The sequence below is a fragment of the Notolepis coatsorum genome (genome assembly GCF_963971535.1).
Source record: "Notolepis coatsorum genome assembly, chromosome: 7".
In the NCBI taxonomy this organism is placed as follows: domain Eukaryota; kingdom Metazoa; phylum Chordata; class Actinopteri; order Aulopiformes; family Paralepididae; genus Notolepis; species Notolepis coatsorum.
The window spans coordinates 145,052,671-145,076,522 of NC_140171.1; the positions used below are offsets into that span (position 1 = coordinate 145,052,671).

At 42.2% G+C, this 23,852-nt stretch overlaps 1 protein-coding gene across 1 annotated transcript in view; it reads left to right on the forward strand.

Moving 5' to 3' along the window:
* The first annotated feature begins 6,902 nt into the window (after nt 1-6,902).
* The window catches only part of mfng (MFNG O-fucosylpeptide 3-beta-N-acetylglucosaminyltransferase), a 96,396-nt gene continuing 79,446 nt past the window's right edge, over nt 6,903-23,852 (forward strand). Inside the window, exon 1 of the mRNA XM_084317937.1 lies at nt 6,903-7,433. Coding sequence (XP_084174063.1) covers nt 7,011-7,433 — 423 coding nt within the window. The 5' untranslated portion in view covers nt 6,903-7,010. The remainder of the gene's footprint in view (nt 7,434-23,852) is intronic.

The window sequence follows — 23,852 nt, forward strand, 5'->3', positions numbered from 1 at the left end:
AAGGCCATCATTAGTTACATTATTAAAGCTCTGATCTCTAGGCCTAATTATAATAAAAAGGTCTACTGCACTAACAATTCAAAACATTATGGAAATGTACTAGTGCTATCAATTCATAATTAATGGATATAACTTTAAATACAAGGAGACAATTTGACCGTAAACCAGGGGCGGGGCTAGGGGGTGGCTACTTGGGCTCAAGCCCCGAATGTTTTCTGAAAAGCCCCGAATCTATTTAAAAAGAAAATAAAAAATTGTGGACAATTAATCATTGTTACATGAAAATATGTTTGCACCAGATTTAGCAGAAGCTAATTTCCATCTGTAGTCTATCTATTTGAGTGAGTTAAGTCTTGGTGTTATGGTAGACTCAGACCTAAGCTTTAAATCACAATCAACAAGTTGACAAAAACATAATTCTTCCACCTTAGAAACATAGCTTTTGAGATCTCAGACCCATCCCCAGTGATAACACAGGCTGCCGGCATGTCTTTATGAATGGAAATATCGAATAAAAGAAACAACGATGAAAACCCGACTATACTCTGGTTTTCGGGGGTCCTGGCGCTCAACGTTCGGCGAGTTAACCCTAGATCTTAGATCCTAATATGAAAAACGATGTGATTTAATGTTCTATGTCTTACCTTGACTTTGTCTATTATACTGCTATCTATTTTATGCTTTATGTCTGCACTTTATGCATTGCTCTTGATCTGCCAATGTTGTGCTCATTTTATGCCTCTCTTTTTGTACTGCTGTGAAGAACTTTGAGCTGCAATTCTTGTATGAAAGGTGCTATACAAACACAGTGTATTATTATTATTATTATTATTATTATTATTATTATTATTATTATTATTATTATTATTATTATTATTATTATTATTATTATTATTATTATTATTATTATTATTATTATTATTATTATTATTATTATTATTATTATTATTATTATTATTATTATTATTATTATTATTATTATTATTATTATTATTATTATTATTATTATTATTATTATTATTATTATTATTATAATAATAATAATAATAATAATAATTATTATTATTATTATTATTATTATTATTATTATTATTATTATTATTATTATTATTATTATTATTATTATTATTATTATTATTATTATTATTATTATTATTATTATTATTATTATTATTATTATTATTATTATTATTATTATTATTATTATTATTATTATTATTATTATTATTATTATTATTATTATTATTATTATTATTATTATTATTATTATTATTATTATTATTATTATTATTATTATTATTATTATTATAAATTATTATAGTTTGCTTCATAATGATCATGGCGCTGCAACGAACGGCTGCCTGCAACGAACGGCTGCCTCTCTGATCGCTCCGTCGAGACTGTGCTTTCTTTTGTTAATTTTTATAGTATTAAGAGTTTTATTTGCACCTACTGTTGGTGCATTATACGTGTATGACCGTCAGTCAATCATTGACATTGGATTAAAGAAAACTTACCGATTGGATTGCTCTCTGGATCGGATTGCCGAACAACAACAATGGCCCGCCGATATCCTTTGTTGTGGCCATGGCCAAAGCCAGGAGACGCCACGACGAAGAGGGAAGAGAGCCGGAGTCCGGAACAGACTGAGGTCCAAACGACACAGAACCACATTGCCCAGCATATTGTTGGCCAATGTGCAATCGATAGGGAATAAACTGGACGACATCAGAGCACGGATCCAATTCCAGAGGGACATTCGGGATTGTAACGTCCTCTGTTTCACAGAAACTTGGCTGAGTCCAGATGTCTCGAATCACGCAATAGAACCGGCAGACCACTTCTTCGTCCTCCGCAAGGACCGGACGGCAGAAGAGTCACTAAAGAAGAAAGGAGGCGGCATTGCCTTCATGATAAACAAGGAGTGGTGCGATGTAGGCAACGCAAAGGAACTGTCTAACCACTGCTCCCCAGACCTGGAGTTTATCACGATAAAATGTCGACCCTTCTTCCTCCCAAGAGAGTTAACGTCCATCATCCTCATCGGAGTGTACATTCCACCACACGCGAACACTGGGGTCGCACTTTCAAAACTTCACGACGAGGTAAACAAACTCCAGACAGCTAATGTTGACGCTGCCATTTTGGTTCTGGGTGATTTCAACAGCGCGCGTCTTAAAAAGGTGTTGCCGAATTTCTATCAGCATGTGACCTGTCCCACCAGAGGCGAGAACATATTAGACCATGTATACTCGCAATTTAAGAATGGGTACAAGTCACAGGCTCTTAGTCCATTCGGTAAAAGCGATCACGCCGCCATCTTTCTTTTGCCAAAGTACAAACAAAGTCTCAAGCGAACGCCGGTGGTCTCGCGAGAGGTTAAGCGTTGGGCCGTGACGTCAGAGGAGTCACTCCAAGCTGCACTTGACTGCACAGACTGGAGTGTATTCCGTGATAACACAGCCAATATTAACGAATACACCGAAACGGTAATTGACTATGTCTGTACTCTGGTCGAAGAAACAATCCCCTCCACCAAAATTAAAATCTACCCAAATCAAAAGCCCTGGGTAGACAAATCCGTCCGTGAGGCTCTGAAAGTGCGCACATCAGCATACAACACCGGGCTGGTGACAGGCAACATGGAAGAACACAAGATGGCAAGATACAACGTCAGGAGAGCAGTAATAGAGGCAAAACGGCGTTACAGGGATAAAGTTGAACTTCAGTTTGAACAGGCTGACTCTAGAGGCATGTGGCAGGGCCTCAGAACAATGACAGACTACAAAGGCACCCCCCTCAAACTGAACAGTGACATCTCCTTAGCAAATGATCTCAATTCCTTCTATGCGAGGTTTGAGGCTGTGAATAACAACACCAGCCTACAAACCACGGCAATGGGGGGGGGGGGGTCTGCTGATGGAGACTCAGTGTTCAGGGTAACAGAGCATGAGGTGAGACGGATCTTTAAAAAAGTGAATATCAGGAAGGCAGCAGGACCGGACGGCATCCCCGGCCGCGTCCTAAAAGTCTGTGCCGACCAACTGGCCCCGGTATTCACTGACATCTTCAACCTGTCCTTGGAACAGGCTGTCATCCCCACCTGTCTGAAGAAGTCCACCATCATCCCTGTACCCAAAAAATCTACGCCCGCTTGCCTCAACGACTACCGCCCTGTAGCCCTCACCTCCATAGCCATGAAGTGCTTTGAGAAGCTAGTGAAGGGCTACATCTGTTCCTCCCTCCCCATCAACCTGGACCCTCTGCAATTTGCATATCGCCCCAACAGGTCCACGGAGGACGCCATAGCCCATGTGCTGCACACAGCAGCATCACACCTGGACAAGAGGCAGGGGAACTATGTGAGAATGCTGTTCATCGACTACAGCTCAGCATTCAATACCATAGTCCCCTCCAAACTCATAGCCAAGCTCAGGGACCTGGGCTTGAACTATGACCTCTGCCAGTGGGTCTTGGACTTCCTGACGGGCAGACCCCAGGTGGTAAGAGCCGGCAACTGCACCTCCTCATCCATCACGCTCAACATAGGGGCCCCCCAGGGCTGTGTTCTGAGCCCCCTCCTCTACTCCCTTTACACACATGACTGCGTAGCACAGCGGAACAACAACACCATCATCAAATTTGCTGATGACACAGTAGTGGTGGGCCTGATCTCTGCCAACGACGAAAGGGCCTACCTGGAAGAGGTAGAGAACCTGTCACAGTGGTGTCAGGAGAACTGCCTCTCCCTGAACGTCAGCAAAACAAAAGAGATGATTGTGGACTTCAGGAGGTCGGGGGTCAAGGACTACAGCCCCCTCAGCATCGACGGGGCACCGGTTGAGAGAGTGAACAGTTTCAAGTACCTCGGAGCCCACATATCCGAGGACTTGACATGGACCACACACATTGACAGTGTTGTGAAGAAGGCACGACAACGCCTCTACTTCCTCAGGCGCCTAAGGAAGTTCCAAGTCAGTCAGAAGATCCTTAGGAACTTCTACTCATGTACAATAGAGAGCATCCTGACCGGCAACATCACCTCCTGGTTTGGGAATAGCACTGCACAAGACCGTAGCAGACTACAAAGAGTGACACGTTCAGCCGAACGCACAATTGGAGGGGGGCTTCCCACCCTCCAGAACATTTACAACAAGCGGTGCAAGGGGAAGGCTAAGAGAATTATTAAGGACTCGAGCCACCCGAACAACTGCCTCTTTGAACTGCTGCGGTCAGGCAAGTGATACCGGAGTCTTAAGGCGAGCACAGAAAGACTCAGAAGAAGCTTCTATCCCCAGGCCATCAGGCTGCTAAACGAACAATAAACACTATGCAACAACCATCAAATGCACACAGCACACACACCCACACGCACACACTCACTCAAACAAACAACACACTGCAGCACCCACTCTCCACACTTTAGATCACACAAACACACTTTACACTTTATATTTATTGATAAAGGATTTGCACTACAACTCGTACACCTACTGTGAATTGTACCTAAATTGCACCTCGTCCCATTTCTGCCTTGCACTATATAGTATTGTATATTAGTACACTGCACAGTATTGTATATTGTATGGTAACTACGTCTATTCTGCATCGAACATTGTACATATGTCACTCTAAACTGAACACTGTGACCTCATTTTTTTACTTCTAATTTTACTATGTTATTTTATTTCATACTTATCTTGTCTTGCACAGTCTCTGGAGCGTAACAGTAAGAAGCATTTTGTATAAAAGTATTCTGTACTTCTGTATGACAAATATTAAAGAAACTTGAACTTGATTAATTAAAGGGTGTGAATTTAAGTGTTCTCTAGTGCCTTTTGTCTGCTTTAAGGTGGTGGTGTAAGTTAAAGGTTGTGGTGTCGAAGTTAAAAAAATCCGTGCCCGCTAACGTGGGCACCTATCTGGGCTAAGCCCCGGATCTCCTACAATCCTAAATCCGCCCCTGCCGTAGACACCATGAACCTGAAACAAACAATAATTTCACTGATCACTGCAGTGTTGAGCTTATTTCTATTCATCAATGGGACTTCATTTAGCTAGCTAGTAGTTAGACAATATAACACAGTGAGCTAGCTAGCTAGCTAAGTAACGTTAGGGCCCAGGCAGTCACACATTAAAAAAATTATTGCGGGCAGAAATGCGCCTCCCATTCTATTTTTCGCACATGTGTGACCGGGCCCTAATTAACCATAACTAACGTTAGCTAGCTTGTCTATAGCTAACGTTAGCTAGCTACCCAGCTATAAGCATACCTTAGAGGCACTAACTAACGTTAGCTAGCTTGTCTATAGCTAACGTTAGCTAGCTACCCAGCTATAATCATACCTTAGAGGCACTAACTAACGTTAGCTAGCTTGTCTAAAGCTAACGTTAGCTAGCTCATCTATTGTAGCTAACGTTAGCTAGCTTGTCTATTGTAGCTAACGCGAGCTGTCCAAACATTTTATGCTGTGTAGCTAGCCAGTGGCTAACCCAACGCTTGTCTGATAGACAGACTAATAGAGGAAATGTCGCCCAGTGTCCACTTGAACACCAACATAAATCAATTTGATGAACTTACTTTCAATTCGGGAGTTCTTTCTCAAAAGACGAATTTTCAGTTCTTCTCTCAGAGTCCATCACACTTTCTGGCGGTCGAATACTATTTCCGGTATACTATTTCCGGTTGGTGACTCTACTCAATTTAACTGAGTTGTCAGTTTTCAATCAACGCGAGAGAAACCAGTAAATTCAACATTCTCCATAAACAACGGAAGTTTACTTGATTAAAACATGATCACAAAAGGATTATAAATTAATTAGTTGAATGCACTAACTGTATTCGTGTAAATTCAAAGACCTGCTCTTTCCCATTTTTTCAGTGTACCCAACCTCCTCCAATGTACAGTTTCTACGTCAAATGTATATACACTATTTTTCTGGACACTTTTTGTATCACAAACAGTACTGTATTTGCAAATCTGGTATGTCATAAATGTATAGATGTAGCAGTACTGTCTATCTGTATGTCGTGTGTGTCATATATGTTATGATGAATTGAAAATGGGGGACCCTGATGTAAACAAGACGAAAGTCTTTCTCTGGTCTGCATCCCCTTAACAATTGTATGTATTGAGCTGTACTGTATACTGTACCCATTCTGCAATCTGTTAATAAACTTTTCAATCAATCAATCAATAATGTCTTCTATTTTTTATTTACATGTATTTTAAATACATTTGGATTTATTCTCTGTTAGGATCTATGGGTAACAGACAGTACTGTATATATTGCATATCGTATATGTCACAAATGTAACAGTACATACACCTGTATGTCATGTATGTTGTGTATGTCATAAATGTCACTATGAATTGAAAATGGGGCCGCTGATGTAAACAAGACGAAAGTCTTTCTCTGACTGTATTGTACCCATTCTGCACTGCAATATGTTAAATAAAGTTTTCATTCATTCATTCAAGGAGGCGGAGTGACTGGAGAGAGAGACTGCCTGGGAGTGCAAACGGATCGCCGTCTCATCAAGAGAGAGAGAGAGCTGTGGAGGTAGGAGGGCCCGCTGAGCCGTGTGTTGCACCTCTCACACCGCGCAATGATACGGCCATTAAGATGAAAAAAATAGAGCCGACCGTTTCTGGCGAAATTACAAGAATAATTTATTTGCAATGACTGACCTCTTTAGTTACAATGGCTGAACTTATAGGCAAACTTGGCTGTATTATTAGGGCCTATTTGAACTTGATGTGTAGTCTGCCGAATATAGCTAATAAAGGCTATACTGCCATAGCATTTCCCCGCTATGAAATATTACATAATTTGTGAAAGATGATTGCAAGGATGGAACTCATTGGTGGAGGAAGTCACAAAAGCAGATGAAAATAAATTAGGAAGTTGAAGAAGGGTGCGAACGTCAAACTGGCATTCACAACTGCCTTGGTTTTGGATCTAAGAGACTATAATGGAAATTAAATAACCAATTCTCCATTTAAAACATGCATAATAAGAAGAGAATGATACTTCGGACACTCCCCGTTTTGGTGCTAACTTTTTTCATTATTCTTTTCGTGGACTTTCAATTGCGAACAACTCTTCCCAAACTAAACGCAGTTCACATCTCGCCGCCCGGTGCGTTCCAACAGCGCTCCATCCAAGAGGCGCCCTCCTCGGCGCAGAGAGCCGCGCCGGCCCGGTCCAGCGGTGTGGAGGACGGGGAGGAGGAGATCCACGCTGCAGGGAGGAGACACGGGTCCAAGGCTTCTTCTTCTTCTTCTGAGAGGATAGGGCATGAGGAGGATGCCACCCCGGCCCCGTTGACATTAACGGACATCTTTCTCGCCGTGAAGACGACCGGCCGGTTCCACGGCACGCGTCTCCTGCTCCTCCTGGAGACGTGGATCTCGAGGACCAAGGCGCACGTGAGTGTGTCTCGTTTTATTATTATGGCTCATTATTGATTCACGGTGTTCATGGATGAGGCGATGATGAGCGCAGGTCTTGTGTCATTATTACATTATGGTATTTTGTCATTGCATTTAAAAAGCCTCAACTTATAGAGTTCAGTTCAGTTCAGTTCAGACTTTATTGTCCCTCAAGGGGACATTTGCTTTGCAGCAGTGTTAGAGAGACAACAACAACAACAACAACAACACCAAATAACACAACACAAGAAACATCACATCTTACAGAATCCAACCATGCAGGAAAAAGAAAAGGGAAATGAAAATGCATTACTGTTATTTTAAAGGAAGTTAAGTGCATTTAGTGCCCTGGGGATGTACGGACATTTCAATCGGTTGTTCTTTAACCTGGGGAGCCTATATCTCCTGCCAGAGGGTAGGGGGACAAACTCCTCCAAGAGAGGGTGGTCAGAGCTGTCTATGCAAACGATCAAATACTTTGCCTAAAACGACCAAGCCTTCCGCAGAATTTGTCTGTTATAAATGTCTGACTGTCAAGGAAAGCTGCTGGGTCCCAATTATCTTGCTGGCCATCTTGACTATGTTGGCCAGACTGTTGTTGTTCCGTATTGACAGGTTGCCATAAGGAGACAATACAAAAGGTTAAAATGGACTCAACAAAAGATTTGTAAAACCATAAGTGTTTTGTCCACATTAAAAGTGTTATAGTTTGCGCATTTTATGGCTCATTGATTCACTTGTGACTGCAACTTGTTCCTGTTTGCGGACGACTCAGCCCTGCTGGTCTCTGACAAGAACAAGTTACAGGTTGAAAAAGCCCTCAGCTCGGAACTAGGCAAAATCTGCATATGGCTCGCCGACAACAAACTATCATTACACATGGGCAAAACAGAGTCCATTCTCTTCGGCTCAAATAACAAACTCAGCAAGACCGACGGCTTCTCGGTTACAGTGGGTGACAATATTATCACAAGGAAAGATGAAATTACCTACCTGGGTTCCATCCTAGAGGCTAATCTTTCCTGTGACAAAATGGCATCCAATGTAATAAAAAAAGTCAACCAACGAACGCGATTCTTGTACCGGATCTCCTCTCTGGTAAACAAGAATACCCTGAAGACTCTAGCAGGAGCACTCATTCAAGGGTACTACGACTATGCTTGCACCTCATGGTACCAAAGCACCTCAAAGGCACTAAAAAACAAATTACAAACATCTCAAAACAAGCTAGTCAGACTACTACTTGACCTGACTCCTAGAACCCACCTCACCCCTGCCCACTTTGACAACCTAGGATGGCTTAGAGTAGACGACAGAGTACAGCAACTTGCAATGGGCCTGGTCTACAAGATACACTACGCGACCAAGGTACCCATGTACATGTCAAAATACTTCCCAAAGGTCAGTGAATACCACGATCACAACACCAGAGGGAGCTCCACAAATCATGTAAAACCCAGATTCGGCTCAAACAAGGGACTAAACACGTTTCGCAATTATGCCACATCAATGTGGAACGCCCTGCCTAAAGCTGTAAAGGAATGTGAATCACTACCCACCTTCAAAAACACTCTCAAAAAACACCTACGTGAGACTGCAATTCGAAACTGGCCCCTACAAATGTCCTAACCTAGTTGTACAGTAAATGACCAAGTAAGGCTTTGTCAATATTCCAATGTACAGTGTAAAATGTGTGTGTGTCCCCTACCCAACCCCCCCCCCCCCACCTCCAATGTACAGCCCTCACCCAACCCACCCAACCCCACCCCACCAACCTCCTCCAATGTACAGTTTCTACGCCAAATGTATATACACTCCTTTTCTGGACACTTTTGTATCACAAACAGTACTGTATTTGCAAATCTGATATGTCATAAATGTATAGATGTAGCAGTACTGTCTATCTGTATGTCATGTATGTCATATATGTTATGATGAATTGAAAATGGGGGACCCTGGTGGAAACAAGACGAAAGTCTTTCTCTGGTCTGCATCCCCTTAACAATTGTATGTATTGAGATGTACTGTACTGTACCCATTCTGCAATCTGTTAATAAACTTTTCAATCAATCAATCAAAACGGTTGGCAATGGATGAGGCGATGAACGAAGGTCTTGTGTCATTACATTATGGTATTTTGTCATTGCATTTAAAAAGCCTCAACTGTCTTAGTTAAACACCCAATCCGTGTTTTACTTTTGACCATATATATCAACTGGGGCTATTCACATTCTTGAAAAGTTTGATTTAGCCTATAGGGCCTATTGTTGCTTTTTGTAACCCAATCCAAATCACAGTATATGCATGTGTAGTATAGCGTTTTCATATATTATCACCATAAACGAATCTTTTAAAAGCCAAAATACAGCAAATACAATTAAATATCTGTTGCTGTTCAAGAGCTCATAGCTTTCCCATATAGAAAATGGCATTCCATTTCATTTTCTTTGTGGTGGGGTTACCCTTTTGTTTACATGGATTAGGAAGTAGGCCTTTAATGGCATTATTATTTTATTTTAAATTCATGTTTTGTAAGCGTTGGGTATTTTTTGCTGTCATTTGTCTAATGAGGGAATGACACAATAGGCTCCTCAAGTTCTATAACTAGTCTGTTCCTGGACGCTTATTAGCGCTTATTAGGCAGCAGAATTGGGCTAAATATGGCTCTATAGGTCCTTTTCCTATTATGACTGAATGAATGAATGGATGAATGAATGAATGAAAACTTTATTTAACAGATTGCAGAATGGGTACAATACAGTACGGCTCAATACACACCATTTTTAAGGGGATGCAGACCAGAGAAAGACGTTTGTCTTGTTTACATCAAGGTCCCCCCATTTCAATTCATAGTGCACCACTTATGTTCACTCAACTTCCACCTCTTCCTTGATTTAACACCTGGAATAATCTGTAGGCAAACATAAGAGAGGCTGTATGTCGTCCAATATTCAGTCATAATTCAACAGCCTTCACCGCCAGCTGATTGAAAGTAGCCACAGAGCAGCAGACAGGCAGGCAGGGGCAGGATATCCACACAGAGGTATTCACACACACACACACACACACACACACACACACACACACACACACACACACACACACACACACACACACACACACACACACACACACACACACACACACACACACACACACACACACACACACACACACACACACACACACACACACACACACACACACTCTCTCTCTCTCTCTCTCTCTCTCTCTCTCTCTCTCTCTCTCTCTCTCTCTCTCTCTCTCTCTCTCTCTCTCTCTCTCTCTCTCTCTCTCTCTCTCTCTCTCTCTCTCTCTCTCTCTCTCTCTCTCTCTCTCTCACTCTCTCTCATTCTCTGAGGGCATGCTGGCACGTTTGGTCGACCTCCCTCTCAACGAGGCCTTGCCAACTCCCAGTCTTATCTATAAGTGGCTTGTCAAAACAAATTCCCAACATGCTACTAACAAAGTTACACCTTTCAAATGAACGTCCGCCTCTCCGCGTCTGGCGTTGCTGCTAGTGTGCAGTGGTCGTTGTGTCCACGCTGATCTACATTTAGCTGATGCTTTTGTCCAAAGTGACTTATACAGATTGTGTTCAAGTCAGCAGGTCAGCAGGAGGGGTACATACGGGGTATTAAGAATCAAGAATCAAGAGGTTTATTTGTCACATACATACCAGGGCATACAGTGAAATGCGGGTGGTCATGCCCGCATTGATTGTGCAAAATACAATAATAAAAATAGGCATAGAAAAAAATAAACATAGAAAAAATAAAATAGGTAAGACACAATATGCATGGTAAAAAAAAAATACATGCTAAGTTCCTGAGAAACTGGTATTGTTTGTCTAGCAGCGGTGAACTTGAGTGCATATTATAGTAACATAATAGTAAAAAGACATTTTAAGAAGGTTCTTTTTAAAAAACATTTATTATAATAAAATAATAAATCAGATATTGATTGAAAAAGTGTGTTATTATTTGTCAACGGCAGAGAACTGGGTGAGTTTCAGCTGTCCGTCCTGACTGTGGCGGGTTAGTTTGTTCCACCACCTCCATGATCCCCCTGGGAGCTCCAAGAGGAGCTGATGTTGATTTATGTAGTAAAAAAAACAGTGTGGTGTTACCCAATAAATGTAGGATTTTAGAGCCAACCAGCTCGGTGTACTGACATAGTGCAGAGGACATATATGGTAGACCTTGAGCAAATGAATAGAACAGAACAGAACAGAATAGAATAGAATAGAATAGAATAGAATAGAATAGAATAGAATAGAATAGAATAGAATAGAATAGAATAGACATCTTTTAATAATCCAGAGGGAAATTCGGCACTACAGATCGCTCACATTGAACAACTGTAGTAAAATCCCACAGACTTCCTACAATAATTTGTGGTTATTGTAGTACAATACAATGAGATTGATTATCTGGACGGAGGAGGAAAGATTCATACTTGATAGAATGGTTGGTCTCCACATCTGGCTTAATGCAGATGAAGAATAAAACGTGTACGCCAGACAAACCAGAATTGTAGTTCAACTCAGCTGATTTATTTGATCAGAGCCAGGAGTCCAAGGTGAATAGAAGGTTGACTTCTACATACAACAGATGATCAGAGAATATTTAACAGCTGTCTGTTGTACAGAAATATCACAATCAGGTTTGCAATCCAAACCTAAATACTGCACATCAAACAGTCACTTGGTTAACATAATTTGAACATACATGGTTTACTGTACACATTATACATGAGTAAATCTGGTTTACAGATCAGGGATCTGTACAACATTACTCTAATCTATAAACAACCATTTGGTGTTTCCCATGATTTTACTCACGTAAAATGCAATCAGCTCACAGTTGTTTCTGGGTGGTTTCGAAGCGGTGGGGGAGCCCCCAGACCCTGGTTGGTTCCGGCCTGAGAGCTCCTGAATAATCCTATGTAGGGCCTTATATCCTATCCTTTCTAGCCAATAATACATATGGCTGGTCCAATCCAGCGGCGTCTTCTTGTGGGGGTGTCCGGTGGGCGCTGGCAGCCCCTCCCTCTGGGTTTCTCTGGGGGGAGGCTGGCTGCCCCCCCCCTTTGATCTCCCGTGTGGATCTTGACTCAATACCCAGAGGGGGACGCTAGTGGCCCCCGTCAGTGTCTTCCTGATTGGGTCTGTCCCTACAGAAATCTCCTCTTAAATGAATAATATATAACTTTAACATTCCTTCTATATGGCTATAGATGTCTAATATCATCCAAGTACAGTCAGTGCTTTCTAAGACTGATACCAGACATCATATGATACCTTTTGATACTAAACAGTTGATTAATAGATTACTTTGTCTGTGAGTTAGTGTCCATGCTTCAACAAGTCTAAACTGGTCTGCCTTGTGGTCAACCCAGCTTTCTCTGATCAGCATTTACATACAGTCAGTTCGAGAAGGCGTCGTTTGTTCTCTAATTTAGTCATTGCTTAAGTGGGGGTTGAAATAACTGTTGCAGCTGTTATCTGATGCAGCTGTCTCAACTGACAGTTGAGACTGTTTAGCCAGAGTCCACTCTGCTATTGAAAGGTACATCTGGCTTTATATTTATGGTTCTCCAATTTATTCACACATATTAATTATGAAATTCCAAGGCAATATTACCACAATTCCCCACTTTGACAATTCTCATTGTCACATACTGTATATTGACTTGATTTTCTATACATACTAACCATACAATATAATAATAAAAATCATTTTTTCTTCAAATTTTTCAATTTTTCTTTTTTCTCATATTTTTTCTTTTTCATTATTCTTTGGTACATATCATCAATTAGTTTCTTCTTGTCTTCTTCTTTTCTCCCCCACATTCCCCTGACTATGGCCCCCTCCCGGGGAATCCTGGTGACCCCTTCATCCAGATCCCCAATTAAACTATTCTGCCTTTAATGAAACAGTGTTTACCACCTACTATCATCAGGCTCTGTTCCTCTGGGCTCACAGCCAGAGGCTTATTTGTTGAAAACAATTAAAACAATGTAATCTAAACATTACACATTAAAGTAAAACACAATTTTCTAAAATTATGGTATCCGTTGACATGATCTGTGGAGACACAGAGATTATTCTTCATTCTTTCATACATTTTGCTTCTCCTCTCCTGTTAATTCCTTTTCCAAGTCAGCCCAATCACATCTTGCATAATCAACCCAGTTGGTCTTCTCACCTCTCCCCCCTTTTATGAACATCCCTATGGACATAAACCTTACCACCTCTGCGCACAGACGGACAGGGAGGGAGGAGCATCACGCAAGGGAAAAAAAATTTCACCATATCTGCCATAACCTACACCTTACTTTTTACTCTACCTATGTGTATGTGTTTAGTTTAGTACTCTTGCGTTGTGTCATAATCTATATCAGTCGTTACCGTTCAGTCACTTCCCGTCCAACACACCAATCAATCACACAGAGGCCCTTGTTCAACGCTTTGGTTGCACAGTCTCCGACCGTTTTCGCCCCCCCCCCTCCACCCCATGCCGGCCAGCCTCAGCTGAAGCCACTGTTTTTAGGCCTGGACCTCGTCATTTTCTGTCCCATGACTGTATTTCCATGGATCTACAGACGAACGACTCCGTCAGTCTGGAGGTATGTCTCAACCTCCGGCCTTTGTATTCGGGGCTTATATTGAAGGAGGGGTAGAGTCCCAAGCGACCTCTCTTCATAATCCAACAATCTCCCACAGGAACTGACTGAACGGGTTACACCATCGTGTCATAATCTAATGAAATGTATTCCTACACATTTACCCCATGATCCCCCCACTCGTGATGGTCCATCCCCCCTCTCCGACTGAACTGCAAGGGAACAAAAACACAGAACAAATTTTCCTTATACAATATGTCAAATATTTCTCAAGAGACGCCAAATGGTTAATCATTATGCAAAACGTAATGGGACCACTTAACTGCCATTGATCTGATCCAATGTATCTCACGCTCCAACCGTCCTCTCCCCAGATCATAGAGAAACAACAAACAAAACGCAAATAATCAAAAAAACATTCCAACAGATGTCACATGTAGACCACCTCAATGGTTATTAAAAAAGAAAAGAAAAAGAAATCTAAAACTCTACATCCAAACCTCATCACATCTGTCATTGTGATTTTGACACCTTTCAAGCCAGCACAGTCACCCTCTACAGGCTCCATTCACACCCATTCAGGCCACACAATCATAGACAAAAATAGAAAAGAAATCTAAAAATTTAAATTCAATACCTCATCCCTACAAAACATTCAACAGAAATCAAATCAAATGCAGTAAAACAAATGATATGAAACAAATGATAATGGTATAACCCAAGTGGTTCGATACACTCCTTACCTAAACACATCTTGTTATTTTTAAGACTAGTCCCACCTTAAGTGAAAGCTAAGTGGCGTGTGTGCATGCATGTGTGACCAAATTGTGTGAATGTGTGTCTGTGTGTGTCTGTGTGTGTGTGTGTGTGTCTGTGTGTGTGTGTGTGTGTGTGTGTGTGTGTGCGTGTCTGTGTGTGTGTGTGTGTGTGTGTGTGTGAATGTGAATGGGTGTGTGTGTGTGTGCCTGTGTGTGAATGGGTCGACAAAGCCTCCTTGCCCCCATCCCCCGCTCAATCATTCACTAAAGGACATCTCAATCTCACACATACATACAAAAATTAAATTTAAATAAAAAATACCATCTGTACCAGCTCAACCAAACTCCACTCTCACAGTGCCACAACACATTCTCACAATTCAACATCATCCACACCTCATTCATATTATAAACATATACCTTTCACCACACTCGTTAATCATTTCACATTTCTGACAAACAAAGGTTAGTTCTTCTGCACTCATCTCTCTCTCATCAGGCTACACTCATCTCTGGCTAATACAATTCACACTTAATTTCTACACTCCTACCCTCACTTCAAAGATGGACTGGACCCATCCTAAATTTAGAACCATCCCTGCCGTCCAGTGCACAGACAGTTTCAAATTATTCCCTTATCAACCAGTTAACTTTCATAAGTCATAACCCCAAATGAATGCCACTTTCTTGATTGTCTCACTCACTTAACCCAGCTGTGTCCTGTATCAGCTCGCTTCCTGTCTCAACATTTCCCCTGTCATAAAAATAACTGCCAACTGTTCTCTCACTCTACAACTGTCTCCTGCATCTTCACCTCTGACCTCTCTCTCCTGTTGCATCTAATCTCACGTCATCCTGTCATAAAAGAACAAACAGCCATTGTAAACAACAGCTGTACATCCTGACCCCCCTTCTGGGCCTATTGGCCCGCCTCAAAAGGATTCCTACCCCCCTGGGTAATACAACCCTTCATCTGTAAATCATTAAACGGTTAATCACACTTCTCATCTTCCCAGAGGCAAGCGCCCCCAGGTTTTTGAATTAATAAAATTATTAAGGATTAATAAAACACTCATGTCAAAATTTGTCATCTTCAGCAACGCTTTGACCCTTTTAACCTCCTTCCAGTTAAGAGTACCCTCCTCCCGTTCGGATGCACTCCTTGCCCTACTTAGATGCACCTCTCCCCTCCAGGATCAGGAGATACCACGTGTGGGGAAACCGGCTTTTTCAGGGCCGCATTGCCGCCTACACTGGACCCCCTCTCACCCAACCAAGGATACAGGCCTCCACTTCCAGGCTAAGGTCTCCTCACATGAACAGAAGAAGTCCCCTTATTTTACCTTCAGGTGCAGTTTAAGGCTGGGTCCCTTTCCAATCTTAGGAGAGACAATTCAGATTCCTCTGAATTGACACCCCTCATCCCTCTGCTTCCCAGCATTTTCTTTTCAAAAACACTGATCACAGAAACACAGCTCGCCTACTAACCCTGTATCGGCTAGTAAGGTTACCGTGGCCTGACTGTACATTGAGCCAAGTGCATTTATGCCCATACTGTCCAGTCACTCACGGTCCCCGTCCCGCTATCTGTGACTATAAGCAGGGGTCATAACGCTCTCCTGACCGGCTGGCGACCCAGTCGATAGCGACCTCATAGTCCGTCATCAAGTCAGGACCCCAAGCAGCTGACTGTCCGTAGTACCTATCAGCCACTCAGTTTAGAAACCGACGGTCTTGTCCCCACCCCGCTTGCTCTGGGCATGGAAATATTGACCGTTTTCGCCAGCCTTGCCTGTTCATGGCAGGAGCTGTGCCCCCTACGGTGCACCGCCCTGCTCCTAGGTGTGGACTGTCGCCCACGTACCACCCAGTGCCCACACCAACTTATGTGCGACGTTTCCTGGGCCGACTAGGCGGTGCCACAGTGGTATGTTATTTCATACCTCGTTACGCACGAGGGCCTTCAGTTTCTCCCCAGCACTATAGATTTGTGTTTAACGTGCGCCCAGACTCTTGCGAGCCCACTGCCGCCTGTTGAAGGCTAGAGGTTCGGGGTGCCTAATCCCCTCCCTAGCCTCCATCAATAAATTATCCTACAAGTCGAAGGCTTGTGTCAACACTTTAACACTATATCAAAGATTTTAACAATCTAAAACAAGCATAAACACATGTCCTAACCATATCAACAGTGTATTAAAGATTTAACAATCTAAAACAAGCATCAGTAAATTATCCTGCTTCACAACCGGGCTTGTATCAAATTCCACTACAAAAACATTTAGTAAATAATATAAACATTATCCTATTTAAATCTCCAGCGTTATCAAAGCTATAACAAGTATCTTACATCAAGCTACATAAAACACAACATTATTATCCTCAAGCTTACCATTGTACACGTTACACAAATTAAAAAACTGGAAATACGCTATCAACTATAGAACATTTTACATGTAAGCATGTTTCATCTCAGCATAACATTTATAGTGGTTAGTCCTAAATGTGCACCAAGCCTCAATTGTTGTAAACAGGTTTAGGAATGTTCCTATATACAAACGTGACTATTTTTAATCAATCAACTACTCCTCCCCCCTTGGATAAAAATATTCCTGTATCAAAATGTGCGTACGTAAACCAACCACTAACAATGTTATGTGTCTTAGCCCGTGCACTTGTATTAAATCGCCAATGTACTAACAAAACTGCTTTCTTACACAGACAACAAGGCCCCACCAACAAATTATAATCTCCCATAAATCTGAGACCTGTGTCCACATAATAACAGTGTACTAAAGATTTCCCTCATACAAACATCTTAAAATAATCAAATCACATTTGTACATCCTAAAAAGCACATTATTCATCAGTTAAGTTCCCACCATGCTATGTCTGATAACTGTAAACAGGATATTCTGGGAACGCCTACCACTGTATACAGATGACATGTGACTATAATGTAGACGCTTTAATCAAAATATGACGCAAGCGATATGCCTTGGATAAGACTCCCCCTGTGTAACATATTTACTGCCCATTTATTACAAGTAAGTTAAGGGCATGTATTTTAAATCATCCCACCACATGCTTACACCTATATAATTTGTAGTAACACCACCAAACCCACTCCCAGAACATTGTTTACAACCCACAGAATGTACAATATACCTAATACAACCATTTTACATAATGCAGAGTCCATTATAATGTACAATATACAATTACCCGTTATCCCCGGCCCCGAGCGAATTATGAATTACGAATGCATGGATCCACGCTGTACCGCGCATGCGCAGTGGCCAACGTTGCGACTGTCCCCATAACGTTGCTACGACAACCAAATTCTGCCACACATTCATAACATGCCCCGACATTCATAACCTGCCACGTTCTCTACCCCTCCCCAAACATCATTCTCAAAACTCGAAACGCAACATATGTCGCCCGCAAACGCCACACAACAACAGCCCGCAAGCTAACTAGCTTAGCCAGCTCTGATGCGACGTTCAAGGCCCTCACGGAAGCCGTGCTTTCCAAGATCCATTCATCCACGCAATTCGCTCAGTACCATCCAAAGCATAAACAATTCACACAAGCCTAAAATAGCCAACCACTCTAACAGAAAATAATTTTTAAAACACTCACACCAACCAACGCCGCACACATAGTTCAACACGAACCCTTTCTCCTACCTTCTCCGCCTCACTCCATAGCACCGCGAACGTTACATACTCTCCACAACACCATGACGTCACCAAGCAGCGAATCCTCAATATCATTTACCACGTTACCGCATTAATAATAACCCTCAAAACGGCCACAATTTTGCCACCCTGCGTCTCAACCGCCTCTTACTTGTAATCGCCGCCACAGTGTTTAATCAATTCTCTCATAACGCCATCGTAACGTCCCCAGCTTCACAGCGGACTTTTCCACAGAGCTAGCCAGCTAGCCCCAACCAACAGCAGGGACTCGCCTCAAACATAATATGTCCGTTGGTCATTAAAATATCATAACAAAACCATTAAGTACTTATCAGCCAGTTCGACCGAATCGTTTTTGTATCACAGCGAACGTAATTAATCAACAGGCCGGTTTCGCTCAAGAGAACGTACTACGCACCCTGAACACGCCGGCACCCTACATTTCCATTAACTACTACGTTTTAATCCTGCAATCGCACAGACCCCTGCGCTGATCATGCCAGGGTCTAACAACCTTTCACCATACTTGACTCGCATGTTCTGAAATAGTAACAGAACCCTTAGCCCGACGCAATTATGCCCATACTGACCCGTCACTCACGGTCCCCGTCCCGCTATCTGTGACTACAAGCAGGGACACAATGCACCTTGGACCCAGCTCCCCTTCCATTTCAGAACAGTCAAATCTCCTCGTCTTACCTGCGCCCTCTTCCTGAGAATAATTTTAGGGCAATTATATACTCAGAACGCGCCCCTGTCGTATACAACAGAATAACCGTGCTTCCTAGCAAGAAAAGCCTTTTACCTGCCGTCATGCGACGCTATCTTCCACAACATGACCAGATAGTCTGTGCGCCACCACCCTTCTTGGTGCAACTCCCCCGTATAGTTCACAACGTACATTCCATACGAGTTAACTAACCCCCGTGGCCCGCTGGGCCGAGACCGGCCTCCTGTGTCTGAATGAACACACAAACACAAAAAGCCTACGTTTGCATGTTCACTGCACAACAAGCGCGATCGTCATACCTCCGGACACACAAGCTAAGATATTGTTGTTGTTGTTATAGTCTGTTTTCAGTATAAAGCTGGTCTTTGTTGTCCTGGCTGACAAAACAAAGCAGTCTGTTTTCAGTATAAAGCTGGTCTTTGTGTTGTCCTGGCTGACAAAACAAAGCAGTCTGTTTTCAGTATAAAGATGATCTTTGTTGTCCTGGCTGACAAAACAAAGCAGTCTGTTTTCAGTATAAAGCTGGTCTTTGTGTTGTCCTGGCTGACAAAACAAAGCAGTCTGTTTTTAGTATAAAGATGATCTTTGTTGTCCTGGCTGACAAAACAAAGCACTATTGTTAATAATATTGCATTTACCGCTCCAGTTGTTCCCACCGCAACCCCCAACCCTGCATGCAGACGCCATATTCACCGCGGGCCCCAAACAGTGGCGTACACAACCAACCTCCATCCTGCTCCTCTCCCTCATCCATTCAGACAACAAGCCCATCGTTAATCACTTCAAACGCAGCAACACCCCAGCTCTTCGCCCCGTGTCCCCAACACACAGCAAGATCCAGATATGATACATATTACAAGACCCTACCGCACCTTTTCAGGGGGAGACACGAAGGGTAGGGCAACACGGCACCATTTCTGTAGTAAAATCCCACAGACTTCCTACAATAATTTGAGGTTATTGTAGCACAATTACAATGAGATTGATTATCTGGACGGAGGAGGAAAGATTCATACTTGATAGAATGGTTGGTCTCCACATCTGGCTTAATGCAGATGAAGAATAAAACGTGTACGCCAGACAAACCAGAATTTGTAGTTCAACTCAGCTGATTTATTTGATCAGAGCCAGGAGTCCAAGGTGAATAGAAGGTTGACTTCTACATACAAAAGATGATCAGATAACCTTAACAGCTGTCTGTTGTACAGAAATATCACAATCAGGTTTGCATCCCAAACCTAAATACTGCACATCAAACAGTCACTTGGTTAACATAATTTGAACATACATGGTTTACTGTACACATTATACATGAGTAAATCTGGTTTACAGATCAGGGATCTGTACAACATTACTCTAATCTATAAACAACCATTTGGTGTTTCCCATGATTTTACTCACGTAAAATGCAATCAGCTCACAGTTGTTTCTGGGTGGTTTCGAAGCGGTGGGGGAGCCCCCAGACCCTGGTTGGTTCCGGCCTGAGAGCTCCTGAATAATCCTATGTAGGGCCTTATATCCTATCCTTTCTAGCCAATAATACATATGGCTGGTCCAATCCAGCGGCGTCTTCTTGTGGGGGTGTCCGGTGGGCGCTGGCAGCCCCTCCCTCTGGGTTTCTCTGGGGGGAGGCTGGCTGCCCCCCCCCTTTGATCTCCCGTGTGGATCTTGACTCAATACCCAGAGGGGGACGCTAGTGGCCCCCGTCAGTGTCTTCCTGATTGGGTCTGTCCCTACAGAAATCTCCTCTTAAATGAATAATATATAACTTTAACATTCCTTCTATATGGCTATAGATGTCTAATATCATCCAAGTACAGTCAGTGCTTTCTAAGACTGATACCAGACATCATATGATACCTTTTGATACTAAACAGTTGATTAATAGATTACTTTGTCTGTGAGTTAGTGTCCATGCTTCAACAAGTCTAAACTGGTCTGCCTTGTGGTCAACCCAGCTTTCTCTGATCAGCATTTACATACAGTCAGTTCGAGAAGGCGTCGTTTGTTCTCTAATTTAGTCATTGCTTAAGTGGGGGTTGAAATAACTGTTGCAGCTGTTATCTGATGCAGCTGTCTCAACTGACAGTTGAGACTGTTTAGCCAGAGTCCACTCTGCTATTGAAAGGTACATCTGGCTTTATATTTATGGTTCTCCAATTTATTCACACATATTAATTATGAAATTCCAAGGCAATATTACCACAAAACATTTAGGTAGTCAATAGGACTAAAATAAGAATAAGAATATAATAATAATAAAATAGAATAAAGAATAAAATACGGTCCGGGATATACATTATGATATGTATATACATTCTAAAATATGAAATATAAACTATACAGCCAAAAATATACAGAGATATACAGTCAAATGTACAGTAATAAGTGTAAGTGTAAAGTGTCCAGGAAGATTTTGAGAAGTGTAAAATGTTAAAGTGTCCAGGAAGATTTCTCCAGGCTGTACTGTCACCCTGTGCTCAGTGATGCAGTGAGGCACAGTGATGCATTATAGAGTCTGATGGCTGTTGGAATGAAGAACTTCCTGTGCCGTTCAGTGTTGCATCTAGGGATGAAGATGGAAAGAGTGTTTTTCCTACCAAAATGAAGCTAATAGTCAACCCACAGACCCCTATGTTTCCAGTGCTAACCAGGGAAATGCTAACGTGAACCACCAAACTCACAAAGCTAGTCTCTCTGCACATCACTTTCAAAAAGCAGAACGTCAAGAAATGTGTTTACCTGAATCTTTGTGTGCACATTTATTGATCTTATAGCATATCTGCACCATGCTAGACGTTTGCCTTCAGTCAGGCAGGGGTGGAACCCCCACATTATTAGGCTTGTTTTTATTGCTTTGGAAATGTGATTTGTCACACTTTGTCCCCAGAGTTAAGGATTCTTTAGATACGTGGCAAATGTCAGACACTCTTTATCACCTCTTCAGGCCATAAAGGACTCTGCTGCGTGGTATCACATCCTGTATCACATCCTATATCACATCCTGTAGTATCACATCCTGTATCACATCCTGTATCACATCCTGTATCACATCCTGTATCACATCCTGTATCACATCCTGTATCACATCCTGTAGTATCACATCCTGTATCACATCCTGTATCACATCCTGTATCACATCCTGTATCACATCCTGTAGTATCACATCCTGTAGTATCACATCCTGTATCACATCCTGTATCACATCCTGTATCACATCCTGTATCACATCCTGTAGTATCACATTCTGTATCACATCCTGTATCACATCCTGTATCACATCCTGTATCACATCCTGTATCACATCCTGTAGTATCACATCCTGTATCACATCCTGTATCACATCCTGTAGTATCACATCCTGTAGTATCACATCCTGTATCACATCCTGTCCAAGTCACACCGTGCAAACGTTGTTGTTTTCTTCTGGTGTAATAACCTCAGTGTAACGGAGTTCCGTGAGTAATATCCATGGAGCAAATCTCAAAGCGCTCAACCTTCTGTATTGTTGCAGTGAAAGGGTTAACCCTGTGGAAGTGTGGTAGTGAAAGGGTTAACCCTGTGGTATTGAAAGGGTTAACCCTGTGGTAGTGTGATAGTGAAAGGGTTAACCATGTGGTAGTGAAAGGGTTAACCCTGTGGTAGTGTGGTAGTGAAAGGGTTAACCCTGTGGTATGTGGTAGTGAAAGGGTTAACCCTGTGGTAGTGTGGTAGTGAAAGGGTTAACCATGTGTTAGTGAAAGGGTTAACCCTGTGGTAGTGAAAGGGTTAACCCTGTGGTAGTGAAAGGGTTAACCCTGTGGTAGTGTGGTAGTGAAAGGGCTAAAGTGAGATGAAGGCATATTTGAGCAGAGTGTGAGAGAAAGCGTTTATCTTGTCGTTTCCTTGGTGATGATTAGTTTAATCAAAAACAGACACATCTATCCACTTAATTTTTATCATATCAATGTGTGAGGTGTATTCATAACTACATTATTGACAAGTTTGATTTCTTAATACATTGTAAATGGGAATATATCTGTTTTGCCCTTGTGTTTACACACATTACCCATGACGTACATTACCCACCCAGCCACAAAATAAATAATTTAAGAATAGCTGTTTAGTGTTAGTCCTTGTATCAAGAGCTCAGTCAATCAGCTAGAGAATGAAAACACGTTCTTATATGGAGGTGGGGGGACCCACTTATTTAACATTAGGATCCCTGATTGGGCCTTTAACACTTTGATTGCCCAAACCGAGTTTTCTCGGGTTTACCCCCCGCGGGTTGAATGCCCACTCACGAGAAGTCTCGTATTTTCTATTTTTTTTTATTAGCGATCTGAAATCATATTTCATCGACCGAGTCTACCGTTGGAAATTCAGCCACTCCAGGCGCTCAGATGTGAAAAAAGCGCCCCCTATCGTCTCCCAGATGGTAATTCACCCTTTTGGATTGGACTCAGTGAAAATGAATGAGAAAAAAAATCCCGGACTCCACATTTTACTTCTCACTCACGCAGCCGGGGTCGATCAGCTCCACTCTGGAGCCTCAGAGCAGCGGGGATTATGTGTTTTTACAGTATATACGGTGGATCAATAAAAGGATCGATTTTTTCG